We start from the raw sequence: 15,011 nt of genomic DNA on the forward strand, positions 1-15,011 counted from the left end.
AGTGGGAGTTTAATCTGACAATGTCTGAATAAAAATCCTACCAAACCATATGCATTATTTGAAGTAAATATTTCTCAGTGTTTGGCCTGAAGGGTCCAGCTCTTTCTGAAGCAGACCCAATATTGTTTGTGAAATAATTACATAAAGAAAAGAAAAGTTCTACCTTTAGTTCAGACACACAGGAATCTAATAATCTGTTGTGCAACAAAAAGGAAAGCAGTTCTTAAATTTCCAATCTTATAGCACGATAAATATGCTCTGAGGCACCGTCAGATTGAGTTGCAGCTTCAGCAGCAAACGCATTACAAAGCTGACGATCACCAAGGAAACAGGGAAGAGACGGCTGTTTAGTTTCTCTGAGCGAATACAGCCCAGGTGACCTCAGATGACACAAACTGAACGCAACAAACTAAAAGACCTAATTTAATGTGCCGTCCCTCGTGCCCCAGTCAGAGCATGTGAGGGATTTCTGATATTGATTTAAATGTTCTAGCACCTTTCCAACTCTAATTTGAAGAATAGCATAAACCAGTGAATTTGAATGAGCCTTTTATTTTGTGGTGAAGTGTTTCTCTGCAGCCTTCAGACCAGTCAGGCATCTTTGTAAGCTGTGCGTTTATTAAATACCTGCTCTAAGATGGAGTTGATTCTTTCCACTTCACAGTCAATGAGGAAGCGCTTCTCCTGCCGCCGGTCCATCTCCTCAATGATGCGTCTGTACTCAGTGGGGTCCACAATGTTCCCTACTGAGCGCGCCGTCACCTGCCAGTTATTGGCCACAGCAGACTCCATGATGGACTGGAGGATGGCGAATCCTGCAAGGGAGAGCCGAGATGAAAAATCTACTTCAAAGAACAAGCAACTTCTTACGCGAACTGCAAGAGGTAAATCAATCACATTCCCAACGTATGAGGTTTACCGTAGTGCAGGTACAGAAGTTGTTTTTGCACTGCCGCCCATAATATGCCCAGAATTAAAAGTCTCACAACGTTTACAGCAAGTCAACAGTGGTTCGTCAACAGTCTTACGGAGATAGAGCAGGACTAATGACTGCACAGTGAAAGGACCCAGCAAATGAAGACTATTAGCTTAAAAGCTTCAAGCAGTGTAAAATATGCTGTATAATTTTGTGTAATAAGTACGTATATGACATTCAACCACCCTGTACCAGTTTTGGGCCACAATCCTTTATTGTAAATCACGACAGAATAACCTTATGCAACCCACTTTGAAGCTCTTTAATGCTACAGAACTTCTCATTTGTATTCAAATGAGCCCAATGCATGTTTTATAGATCGAAGTTGTCAAATAGATTAATGTTCCACTTTAAAATGTAATCTAAAATGCTGTAGCAGAATTGAAGATATACACAAAATGGTTTCAGGTGACAAGCAATGTGAGACAGAGAGACCTCAACTCGCCCACTGTCTGAAGGTGCTGTGCGTGGGCACAGAAATATGAAAAGTCTGTAATCACGTGGCTACAGTCAAGTACAGTTGTTTTCAATGCACGTCATATAAATTCTTCATTTATGATGCACTAAGGTTTGTCTTAATCACACAAAAGATATCATCAAAGCTTTCTTTTTGTGTGATTGCTGTGGCATATGCATTCTTGTAGTCTGCCACTCCTACTTTCTATTTGAAAGCAGGAGCCTCTGGAACCCAGTTAATCATCAGTGAATCATTTCCATCAGCCAAATTTTAGACAATCTATTTACAGTCATATTTGTTGTGCATTTCTCAATTGAGTAAGAAGACATTTTGTCTCAAATATCCCTTTGTCGATCAGTGCAAACCATAGAAGTGCTTAAAACCTTCACCGGTTGTTTCTTTGTTCACTGTGTGATTTTTATGCATTTGCTCCTGCCTCAGTGTCAAGTGTTCAAGTCCTGGCTCTAAATGACTTCCCCCACTCCTCACCCCCTTTCACACTGTGCCGTCCTCTCCGGTAAAGCCTAGGATCCAATATATTCAGTAAAATAATTCAGAAGGATATACTCCGCACTATACTTGCTATACTTGCACAACACACACCTTCTGCGCTGTATTAACTGATATGTGATATCAGTGATATGTGTGCACACACACAGGTGCGCGCACACGCACACTGGTTGGATACAGCTTTGAGAAGCAGCTCAGAGACTGGCAAATGAAGGTGAATGGGAATGCTATTAGAGTGGTCCAGTGAGCACAATGGTGTGTTCGCTGCATTGCTCTCTGTGGCATGGGATGAATGGCTTTGAATGGCTCTCAAAGGAAGACTCGGAGCTCAGAGTAAAGCTGCCAATGCAAGACAAGTTAGTGACTACTGACTCCAGGGCTATACCATGTGACCAGCCGGGTTATTTTTAATGATACTATGTATAATTTCTATAATAGTTACCTGTGGCAATAAGGCAATATGACAAATCAGGTAGAGTTTTTTTTCCTATTGGGGGAAAAGGGGGAAAGTGCAAAACGTGCAAAACATGCAAAAAGCAATATCCCTGCAGCAAAAGATATTTATATTGTAAATGAATATGATTATGCTCCAAACAACACTATTCTTTTGTATTCTTCTTTTGCTTCCTCTCTGACTCATAAGGTTTCCGCTGATCTAGCCTTGTCTACTTCTTCCCCTGTCCTCAAATAGCCTGTGCCCCTTGTGCTAGACCACATAAGCCAACAAAAAATCTCATTTTAATCATTAGTTATACAAAGTTTTGGCAAAAGTTCTTGAATTGCTAGTATTTGGAGGTATAAGCTGGCACAGAGCGCTGACAGTGGACTGGGTGATCTGTGATATTGCTTGTGAGAACCTTCACCTCATCAAAAAAAACGTTTAACTGAAGGAAATAACAGCAGAACCGTGTGTCGACTTTAATGTTAACTGAAGGGCAAAAGGCCATGGAGGTCTGCGTTTATGTAACGATTAACGGGGAGATTTGTTTAACGGGGGGGATGTGGCGCTGGTGGTTATGGGTCAGAGGTCCTTGATCGTTCGTTGAGTTAATTGATTAGGTCACTTCCATTGGTTCAGCCGTGATCAATGTCACTGACTGGAAATAAGGACTGTCTATATGTCAATGTCTCGTGGAGGTTGAAGAAGTACTCAAAATTGCACTTCATGTTATTTTAAATGAAGTACACCATCAAACATTATCGAAGTATAATATGCTACTACTTAGCAGTTATTGCTGCTTCTCTTACCTCTACAGCTGCTTCCAACAAATACAGCAGAGCTTTTGATTGTGAAGTACATTGAACATAAGTTGATGCAGTGCCTAAAATGTCATGTCATATGACAGAATGCCATTGATAAAGTAATACCTTATCAAGCAGAAAAAATATGGACGTCAGTAAAATGAGCAGAGTAAGTAAGAGTCCCGGCTCAGAGAGTGACAGAGACATACCACATACTGCTCTTATCTACTGCACAGTGACACCATAGGCTCATTAGGTGTGTGTCTGTAGTGGATCAGAACTAATGGAGGAAGGCTGCTCACACTGACTTGAGCTGAACAAATGCTGTGTTGGTTTTTTTCCCGCTGCTGCGATAAAACTGCTGATCCTATGAAATAATGCATATTATTCTCATCGCTGAACAAGACCGGGAGAGATATGTTTATGGAAATATGCATCAGCCTCTCCACCAGTTGTATTTTCATGGGTTGTGTACGATGAGTACAATAGGGACAAAACACCAGACTGCATTTAGCGTTACAGCTCGCTTTCTAGCTTCCCATTTACAGGTCCTATTTGTTCACAGTAAACACAGCACCGATGAGCTGCTCATGTTAAATCCATTTTACACAGTGCTAAGCAGTAAACAAACAACTATTAATCTTTAATAGCCGCAAAATCTCATTTCATATTATTACAGAATATATACAATAGAAATGCAGCATTTAAAGCTGTAATTGCAACTCAAACAAAGGCATTTCTTCTAAAAGACTATAAGATGAATAAAGCTGCTTGTAATACAGTCATTCAACTTAACACTCATATGTATTTATTGCAAATGGTATATGTGCATTGGACTCTAAAAGAACCTCAAGACTTGAGGCTGACTGCCTAAATTCTGTCTAAAAGATAGAGGATAAAGAAACACACTGAAATGCTGTTACTACTCGGTCGACTGTTGCACATTCAGCCTAGTATCTGGTTTAAGAAACATAATACATAAACTGTAGCTTCTTCCAAATATTGTTGGTTTTCATAGTTTTTTTTTTGGCTAGGGTTGTAAGACATTCTTGAGAAACCACGCCGCACCACTAGACAGTCGATCCTTTTTCTCATTCATTTACTATTCATCTGCTAATAAAATAGTAACCAGTGCAGAGAGCTTGATCCCTCTGATAGTAATGAACCCATGAGTTGCTACCCTGACTGAGCAGTTAAGTATTTAAGTATTCAGCACTCGTTCCTCTCTCTCTCCCCCTGGTCCCCCGGTTCCCCTGCTGCTGACCTTCACAGTGAAGTGAGGAGCAGACAGCAGTCTGATCAGGTTTGGCCTTTAAAGACAAGTGGCTCTTACTGGGCGCCACACATTAGCCCTTTAGGAAACACTCTGAGGGGGAGGAATTCAGAGGTTCCACTTTACTGTCCTGTGTGTGAAATATGATGACTGATAGCACTGTCCTGTCACTGTCACTTTTGCTGGATCAAGCACTGACACCATGTTGTTTATCTGCATCAGAACAAGCCAGAAGAATGTAGAAGAATCAAACGTGTCTCTTCTCCGCCTGCTATACTGTAAGCTGGGATAGTCGTGACATTTGAAATGTGTTAGCAGATATTTACACAGTAGGATTTGGGGATTTACTCATGATTTCCTTGAGAGTTTTATTTTGGGATTATTTCTCCCGACGCCAAGCTGGATATTCTTGATTTAGACATATACCATCATCTGTTCAGCTTTATGAGATTTTCAGACTGCAGCTCAACTTTAGCTTGATTGGGGTTACTATTATTTAGTAGTCCGGGCACAAAGAGCCAAACTCTTGTGGCAGAGTTTCTTGACTTTGTAAACAGATGGTGTGTTTTACTGCAGCCAGAAGGCAGGACAAGCATCAAGGGCATTTTACCCAGTCAATTATTCAGCAGCGTCCTGAAAAGTAATACATATTCAAAAGAATCAGCACGGCTATATATAGAATTTATACTATTTCATCTTTCCCTTCTCTAAAAGGCTTTGCTGCGCTGACCCGGTATCCTCTCAAGGATAACAACACAGCCGCTATGCTGCAGTACTCCAGATTTAAGACCACAGTCATCCAACACTCTTACAGCTCAGGCTATGGTCATGGAAATAGATGCGTCTTATTATTCATTATTACCTCATCACTATTTTAGTTTTAATGTGAGATGTTCTCAAGACCTTCAGTCTTGCAGTTTTAATTACTTCACTTTTGATTTATTCATTTATTTCTTCTTGTGCCTTGCATGTAATGGTTGCGTCAAAGATGATGTATTTGTGTGTTTGATGATGAATTGAAAAAGATTTAAGTACATTTTGTTCATGCTAGATTACACAACATGGCTTCACATTGTAGGCATGGATCTTATTGGTAAGATTTACCGCAGACAAGACTGGAGATCTGTGTGTTGTGTTTCCAACGCTAGTATTGGTCAGTTTGTTATTTCATCATCTCTGTTCTCTGTTGCAGCTTCACAGAAACTAGATTCAGTGGAAAGACATGCCCGAAAAATAATCAAATTAAAGAAAAAACTATGAAAAATCTGTTGGTCAAAGATTGTTCGTTTGCCCACACTGAGCCAAGAAAACGCCTAAAGCCTCACAAAGCAGCACGAAGAGTTGGCCTGGATCTGGGCTTCCTTTGAATATATATATATGAGCTTATAGCCCACACAGCGGCGCCAGGGAGATCACCACTGTATAGATTTGCTTTAGACACAGCACTGCAATTTAAATGTAAAAATACACACTCCCAAAGGTGGAGTTAAAAATATCAGGCACCCACTTTTGTTGCCTTTATTTAGAATAAAATAAGTTTGACAAAGCCAGCAGATTAAGCTGCGCTCATGTATGTGTGGTGGTGCGGGCTTGAGCAAAGAGACACTGGCTCAGATGGAGAAACGGCTCATCCTATAACCTGAAGGTCGAATCCCTGCACCTGTGTCCTTGGGCAAGACACTTCACCCACCTTGGCTGTATGTATGCAGTGTGTGAGGTTGGTGGTGATTGGAGGGGCTGATGACGCAGATTGCCAGCCTTAATGTAAGCTATTAAGAACATTTATTCATGTTTACATACATTATTATAACCAATTAGATTACAATGTCTCTTTTACTTTTTTACTCCCTTCTGCCTGTTATTATTTTTTATCCAATGCCTTTCCCACCATCGTATTCTTGTCTGCTTCAGCTTCAATTGGCCATAACTGCGAAACACAGACATTTATTAAATCTGAAAAGTTTCCGGGATACTTGTACGTACATCTGTTGAAAGCAGGTCACTGACTTTGAGATAGGGCTGACAGAGGCTTGGCTGGCACCTGCCCCCGTCTCCAGTGCGTCACGTGGCAGTCAGTGCAGTCTCAGCTCTGAGTAAGTCTGAGCTGCAGGTCTCTGTGGAGAACCTGACCTCTTTAGCAGCTTGTCTTCAGCGGGCCTGAGAGTTGTGATGGTGCAACCAAAAGTGAGCCTTAGATCATGGACTAGTTGGGCAAAGCTACTCCAGAAACAGACGTCTTTCAATAGGTAGCTATAGAAATAAATCAGGATTTAACAGAATAAAAGGACCAAAAATAAGAAATAACTAAAACTGCTTAACGCCCTACACCTCTACTCAAGTCTCAAATCAAAGGCAGATCAGATATCTTAGAAAAATGTTAATTCAGTGGTTAAACACAAATTGTCTTAAATTACATTTTGTGACATAAAAAATAATACATTTTCTGCAGCAATATATAATCATCCATCACATAAATATCTTTCTATTTCTAATATCTTAAAATGTGTTTGCTTTGCAGAGCTGTATTTATTTTTCAAATCTGAGGCACAAACTCACTGCCTCGCTCTACCTGCCTCCTTATTCTGCAGGTGCAAAGGTTAGGCTAGATTAGATACGACAAGAAGATGAAGCAGAAATAGAAGAGAGTGGGTGGCCGAGATTGGTCCAAGTAAACGCTGGTGTTTGGTGACAGTGGATGTGACAGTGCGTGCCCTTAGAGCACTGCGCTGTTTTGTGATTCAAGACTCTGCTGACTTCTGCATTCCTTCACAGTTTTCATTTGTCACACTATTCTTGTATAAACATGTTGTTTTTCTCTGTGGTGCCTGAATTAGCACCAGAAACACCAGCCTACAATATTAATCACATTCAAAAGTGGCATTTATAAACAAGCTGAATGTTTTATAATGTCCTCTGCAAAAAACATCTCCATGCAGTCTTGTTACATACAGAGTTTGGGACCAAATGTATTAAATTCAACAATACCATAGAAATCTGCCATTTTTCTGGAGCAGGGCAACAACGTCCATAGGTCGACATAACTAAAAACTATATAAAAATGAAAAATAGAGATAAGAACCATGGAACAACTCCGTCAGCTGCCGAGACAGTCCTGGTAAATACAGCACTGTGGTGTCCAGATGCTTTTATGTCAACAATAATCACAGGTTTTCATTTTAAAATCTCCATTGGTTTATTTTAGTGGAATATAGTTAAATTCCAGAAATCTTAGCGGTTTTGACTATACAATCCTGAGCACAGTTAAACCATGTAAACCTTGCTAACCTTGTAGTTTAAATCTCTTGAATCTTTTGAAATGCATGTGATTCTTGGTTCAGATTCATTTTATTCCACCTGGGATGATTAGTTTGAGCACAGAGCAGCACAAAGGATAATCCAGTCAACATTTCATACACAGAGGAGAGATGTGCAACAAGCAGAAGAGCTCTAAGCAGTAGATCGAACACTATCTGAAATCCACAAAAAGAATTAACTATGGGAATTCACACCGGGATTTTCCTCTTGTATTAATTTAGTTCATATTCCAGTGTTCTCTCACATGTTAAACTACATGACATGTACATGACAAAACAGAGAGAAGAAAATCTGCTAGTAATAGATTCCCAATTATAGATTAGTGTTTTGTTTCCGTTAACATTTAAATTTGGAACCAGTTGGCTCAAATATTGCATAAAACACTGCTTTCCTTTATTGTTAGATTGAAGGTCATCTTTCCCTGACTTTTCATAGTTGGTTTAAAATGCAGTATCAGCTTTTTTATGTCGTTGTAAAGACAGAGGATATCTGCAGTGTCAGTGTGGTAAAGGCACTGTGGGCATCTGCAGTATTGTAGTTTGTGTTTTACATTTTTAACTTTACATGGACTTATAGTGGCATTGGGGTTTTCAGAAGGAGCTCTGGTTTCTCCTACATATATAAATAGTTAAGAAGGTGTTGGGGCATTTGTTGCTTGTGCTTGTTACAAATAAAACATTTTTAGCTGCTTAGTCCAAACCTACTCAGTGTTGACGCTTCTTATCAAATTATTTTGGATGGTATGGATTTTCCTGGTAACCTGTAGGAGCTGTCCGTGGTGCTGAAGTTAAAGTAGGCTCCATCATCAAACCAAATGCTAACGTCAGTAAGAGGATGTCACTGAAGGAAATGTGGCATCCAAAAACAAATGGTTATTATGGCTGCGTCCCTATAGACACACTCTAAAAGTGTTCGAAGTGGGTGTTGCGCGCAAGTGTGCAGGGGTTTTAAACATATGAATTGGGACAGTACGCATTTCATGCTATACTCCCATGATATAATTTTTTTCATGAGGGTAAAAGTAGATTAATCAAAAAGTTATCAGCACCAGCAGCAGATAATTTGTTGAAATGGCCACAAACAGATGTTTTTGTAACATTTTTAGTACCTAAATGATCCATAGATCCATAAATGTTTGTGTAGCTGTTTTCTTTCTTGGCTTCTATCCAGTCCACCCTCTCTCACTCAGCCCTGATGTCCCTCTAGTTGCTAGCGCTCCGTCCACAGACACACAAGCACCGAATACACAAGCGCCCACTCCCAGAGAGAAGATAGGAGAGGAAACTTGCGCTTGTGCAGAGGCACAGAGGAAAAGAATAGCAGAGCTAATTATTTAACACTTATACACAGTTGTTTTGTGTTGTTTGTGATGGCTGTGTTAGCACAATGCTAAGGGTAGCAAATATGGCAACTAGACCTTGCAGCTTCCTTCAGCCAAGAAGAAAAGCCAGAGCACTTTCTGAGACATGCTGCTCGATTTTAAAGGAAGATTTCATTTCTTCTATAGGTTATAGGTTAACTTATAGCCTATTTATTTTCATTTCATTACCCTCCCAATGTCAGATAGTTTTACTCATATAATAATGACAGCCCCAACCCCACCCCCCACCCCCACTCTCCAACCCAAACATCCAAAACAAAACCACTGACCACAAAGCCATTCACAATGGAGTGAATTTCTCCATTGTGAGATCAATTAAGGCATATCTTCTTTTATTCATGTGGCCGGAAGAAACATGTCCACACTATCAGAAAACACCATCAACTTAAAGTAAAATCTGTTAAACTACTGTATAAACACTGTTAAAATACTGTTAAAACATTTTAGCCAGTAAGCTAAGCTTTTATCTACCTGCTAAGTTAAAAGATTTGTTTTTTCGGCACAGCAGCTCGCTCTGCAAACGTTGCCATTTTTCCACTTTTTTGGTGAAAATGGCAACCAAAGGCACAAAGAGGGCAGGATGAAATCATCGGGAATGTGCAATTGAGGGGTACAAGGGTGAGTGTTGGGACAGGATGTCACTGAAAGATTGTACTTACTGTAACTTCTAACATTATGCAGCTGTTATCCCCTGATCACTTTTATTTATCTGCCTGTTGTCTGCTTTTTGGGTGAAATTCAAGTCCTCTATTTGTGGTTGTACTATGGGCTGCAGAGACATGTTGTTTGATGTTTTGGTGCTGTGCTGCCTCTGCGTGAGTGTATGGACAGATCAATGAGTGCCATGTTTTGCGCCTGGCAGAGCACAGTGAGCGTTCGATAAAAAGGCGGGTTTAGTCTATGCACAACATCTCAGATAACCAAGGCTTCAGCACATCTTTTTTCGCATCTTCTTTGAGCAACAAAGACACCCTAGTCCTATCCTATAGACCCGCTTCAATTTAGTTTCTTCTTCTGGAGATCAACAAGTGATAATATTGTCTTGTTTTGATGACTGAGTGTCACCCAATTACCATTTCAGGCTCAGTGTAAACCATGCATCTCGTTCGGTTGGTGCTGAGAAGCTTGGCGGAATTCCTTGGAAATGGCCTGAGAGACCAGATCCTTGTGAAGAAAACACAATCAATTTGATATCTGTTTCAACATTCAAATATCTTGATATTGATACTGTTCCTCTCTCTTTGTCCCTGACTGTGTTTGGTCTAATATATATAGACCATAAATAGGTCCTTGAGCGAATAGAGGGTATGCACATGGTGTCGTAATGTTTGGCAATGAGTGGCAAAATGAGTTAGAGTAGCACTATAGAGTTACCAAAGTCGTTATTTGATTTTGCCAGTCAGTTTAGATTTTGATTTGGATTCCATTTAGAATGACAGTGATGTATGCGCATTCCCTCTGTGGAAACAGCCTTTTGAAGCTGAAACGACTTTCGAGCTGCGCCAAGCTCTGCATTAGGACATAGGAAGAGTGCAGTGTTACCTGAAGGGACCGGGTCAAGGCCCTATTGATAGGTGTCCATCTTAGAGAAGAAGGGAGCAGCTGCTTTGTGCCAGACTCGCTCCATCTCACTTCAGTCTCTTCTCCCACTCTGTTAATGAGGCCCGTGCCTGACTGCTGAGAGCAGCTCTTTAGCAGCGTGCAATTAATCTGAGGTTTCCTGGTGGAGACGAAGCCGAGCAGACATTGGGCAGCGGGGCACAGTGATTACACGCCCATGCAAATGCCTGCACGCTCAGGCCTGCCTCATTTGTCAGAGCTGCAGCAGAACACGGGAGGAGCTGCGGTTAGCGCTCTTAGATGTTGTCTTTCTTTTTGATGACTGTGAAATGACATTAAAGCCTAGTCTGCATTATGCAAAGTCTATGAAACAGAAGGATACAGTAGTCGCAGTGGTTCATATTACATTTACTGCTGCACATTACCTGGGATTAAAAAGACAAAAGAGAAAACTACATTGTTCACTCTGAGGTGTCATTATATGCACCAGACCTGCATTAGTGTTCTGGAGTCTTGTTATGGAAAGCGTTAAGGGAAATGTTTAACAATCACACAATGTATGAGGTTTCATGATTTTAAATAGAAAAGGCCCAGCACTTTGCAGTTCAATTTGGCAACACCTTGGTTGGCATTAGCTCAAATTAATTAACTTCATGTATTTAAGCCTTACAACATTTGAATAATACAGGTGTGCAAAATCAAAAGTTATTCTCCATATGAAGTAAATTCATTAAATATCCCAGTTAATTAACTGTGGGTGTTGTTGTAACTTGGTTTTCCCATAAATAAACGGGTGCCTGAGCTGAGTGGACAGATGCTGATGCCCAGATGTTCTCAGTTCAAGAAGTCTTTTGTGCCAGCGGCCATTACAGTGTTTAATGAGGACATTTCATCTGCACCGTGTCCTGGATAAATAGGTGATGTTGCATTGCAGTCGCCTGAGTCGCTCTTTGTGCAGAAGGCTTTTTCCTTGTGGTGCAGTGGTTTGTGTTTATGGAGCCAAGTGGCTGCTTTAGTTATTGCTTTCAGATAAGATTTGTTTATCCAACAACCCTGTCTCTTAATGACACAGATAGACCCGGGTTTGCTGCAAACTAATAAAAATGCCATTTCAGAGAAACATTTAAATGAGAGCAGTGCACTTACTGTGAAGTGCTGTTCTGACATGAAAGTCAGACCAGCACTGGATGTGGGCACCATTGCTAATCTGAGGCTCATATTGGAAATTAAACAGAGTTCATGCTTCGCCACAATAAGTGGTATCTCTAGGCATTTTACTTTCTATTACAGTCAAACCCCATCACGCTGATCGGGGGTTTTGATGTGAGTTGTGCCTAGGGGCTATTAGAGAAGAGAAATCCTTCTTATGGTCTGTGATGAAAGGAAAGACGAGTCCACTACAGCGAGGAGTGCACCAGGGATCGACAGCTCCATGTTAATGTGGCTCTGGTAGGAGACTGACACTACGCAGACTTCTTTCGCTCTGATGAAAGACTTGTGCAAGCTTCTTAGTAAGGGCCACTGTATCATTTTTTACTGCACATACGTACATATAGTCATTACCTTTCCACATTTAACCTTCATTTTAGTATAATTAGTACTTTAGTTAATGCACATGTTGCTGATGTGGTCAATTTTATACAAACAATGTGACAATGTAAAAATAGTGAGTTTTATACTATCCATAATGGGATTGCTCAACTGCTCACAGAGAGTAGTGAGGCACAGCCCTAAACTCTACTGTTCACCTGCTGTGTGAACATGGTGGAGGGCTACAGATGGTTCACTGCCATCTTTCAGGCCTAAGAGGTCACTAGAGCCAAGCCAGTGACAGGGGCCACACCAGGGAGCACTGGGAGACAGCTGATAGTGCCCTGGAGACCTCACAAACGACTTTCTCTCTTTTGATGGTTTTTCCTCTTTCTACTTTTTTTTTACTGCCACCAAACCAATTATCTGCTTGCAAAAATGGCACTGACACATAGATCAATGACACACACAGCTCCCAAACATTTTACAATAACAAAGTCCCTAAAGTAGTGTAACAAGCCCCAAAGGACTTGTATAAATCACTATTACAGCCGTACAGGGGCTCTCCTAGCTGCACGCTTTACTCAGAAATGCTGCTCAGTGGCAGATCACTAAGCAGTGAGTGAATTTAACCGCCCGAAAACTAGACAAAATGGAGTGTGTGGTGTGTTCGAGTGTGCTTTAAGCAGAGCAGCCGCAGTAAGTGACACCCACCTGGATTGCAGATATAAGGTGGGGCGGGGGAAGAGGGGGGGTGCTCATGTCCTAGAAATGCTCTGTCGTAGTTTAAAAATACCTTAGACGCACCGCAGGACACTTCACCTGCAGAGACTCAGTACCTTGAAAATCTAGACCTTCATCTGCAAAGTACGTGGGACGCTGGATAGTCCTAAGTTTACAGCACGTAGAGGGCGAGAGGCAAGAATTCGAAGTCTCCATGTCAAAACATTTTAAACGTAGTGGCTAGTTAATTAGTGTCTCAGCCCAGTATGTTTTCACCTGTCCATAACAGCAATACTGTTAAGAGTTGACAGCTTCCATACAGAACTATTGCTGATTCAGAGACAGTGTAAAACCTAACGAGATAAAATTATTACTAACTAACTAGTTACCTATTTTATAATATATTGTAAAGTTATGGTCAATGTGTCTATGTGAATATATTGCTTGTGTTTGTAAGCTAATACTAGAAGTCTTCATCCATGTTCCATGTTTGACGCAGCTCTCGCATATTTTTGGTGACGCGTCTCTAATCCAGTGATAATCAAATCATCCATGCATGCGTATTGTTCCAAATCGTCTATACTTTTCTCCTCCAATGTTTAAATGTTCTTGTCCTTTTCATCGATTATGAATAATGAGGTGTTTGTGATTCTTGCAGTAGTTTGGTTTGCTGTGTAGCCACCTGGCTAAGATGAAGTTGAGCGAATTCTTGATTTCTTTTCTTCCATGTCTTCTGGTTTGATTTTGGGCTGCATTTCTTTACGACGCTACTAGTGCAATTATGTCGCTCAGATTAGTGTGTTTTGATGAGTTATTCCCTTGATAAGGTGTTTGTGCGTTCCGGGAAGAACGTGCATTGCACACAATCCACACCTGTCAATCAAGTTTAAAGGTCTGAAATTTCCTTTTTTTGGGGGGGGGGATAACCAAATGCCAGGTCAAATATAAGTTTAAATGATCCACTTTGGTCATTTTTGAGAGACGTTTATCTGTATACCATTTTGTCAGACCAAAAAAAGTCGGTCTTTACTGTTTCCACTCCTCTACACTCATTCTATATTTATTCTAATTCTTTATATTACAGGAACAGGCTTTATGTCCAGTACATTTCTACAGATGGTGGTCATTTATCAAGACAGGTGCTAAATAGTGGGTGTAGGCTGAAAAATAAAATATGCTATTTTGTTGGCATGTTCCACATAATTTACTATTTGATTTACCTGATACTGCTTTACAGTGTTAGGGCCCCAAATCATCACATGAGCAAATGCTTAGCTTATTCACCTGACTATTTGTGAACAGTGACTACATGCCAATTCTTGTTCTGTTCTTTCTTCTTACCGATACAAAAGACAAACGTCGGTGCTGAATTTGTAGAAGCCAGTAACATACAAGGTGTCGGTCACGCTTCTATTTATCTCACTTTACAAGCAATTTGACATCATACTGTCTATATTTAGCCGCTGGCGATGACTGAAACAAAGCTTGACATTCAAAATGCAAATAAATTGTAGTCAAACGTAAACCAGCGCCAGATGAGAGCTATCAGCAAAGCAAGACTCCATGAAATGTATGCAGCAGAGGAGCATGCTGTTCTCTGTCTTAGTATAATTCAATTAGGGCTCATTTCTAAACAGCGATTGGTGAGGATTAGGAACATCTTCTGACTTGTACAGCGACACCTGGGAGTGAGTCACGGGGTGGAAGGAAGGAGTTATTGACGCCTTCTGAGCTGTATTCAAACCGCAGCAAGGCAATTTAGACTCATTAGCAGCATAAATTTAAATGCATCAGGCGACGTACAATGAGGATTGGGGTTGAGGGATTTACATATTAAAGTCTGAGCATAAACACTGCAGAACAACATGCAGAACTTGGCATGATAATCCCTTTCTAGAGGAACGTGATCGTCAATGATTCTCAAACTAGAACAGGAAACGCCGGTCCTGCACTGGCCTTTACTGGAGGCACAGACGTGTTTTGCTGGGTCTTTATTTAGTCCAAGCAAACACTGTCTGCTGGGGGGAGGTGGTGTGAAATGTTT

At 40.7% G+C, this 15,011-nt stretch overlaps 1 protein-coding gene across 6 annotated transcripts in view; it reads right to left on the reverse strand.

The window, feature by feature from the left end:
• Positions 1 to 15,011, reverse strand: part of LOC306970868 (glutamate receptor 3-like) — a 55,701-nt gene that overhangs the window by 26,211 nt on the left and 14,479 nt on the right. For all 6 annotated transcript variants that reach the window (XR_013793421.1, XM_079566913.1, XM_079566912.1 and 3 more), the window contains exon 4: positions 628 to 815. Coding sequence is in view for 5 of the 6 variants with exons in the window: in XM_079566913.1 (XP_079423039.1) it covers positions 628 to 815 (188 nt within the window). In the remaining variant the exon portion in view is untranslated. The remainder of the gene's footprint in view (positions 1 to 627; positions 816 to 15,011) is intronic.

Source organism: Gobius niger (genome assembly GCF_951799975.1).
Source record: "Gobius niger genome assembly, chromosome: 11".
Taxonomy (NCBI): domain Eukaryota; kingdom Metazoa; phylum Chordata; class Actinopteri; order Gobiiformes; family Gobiidae; genus Gobius; species Gobius niger.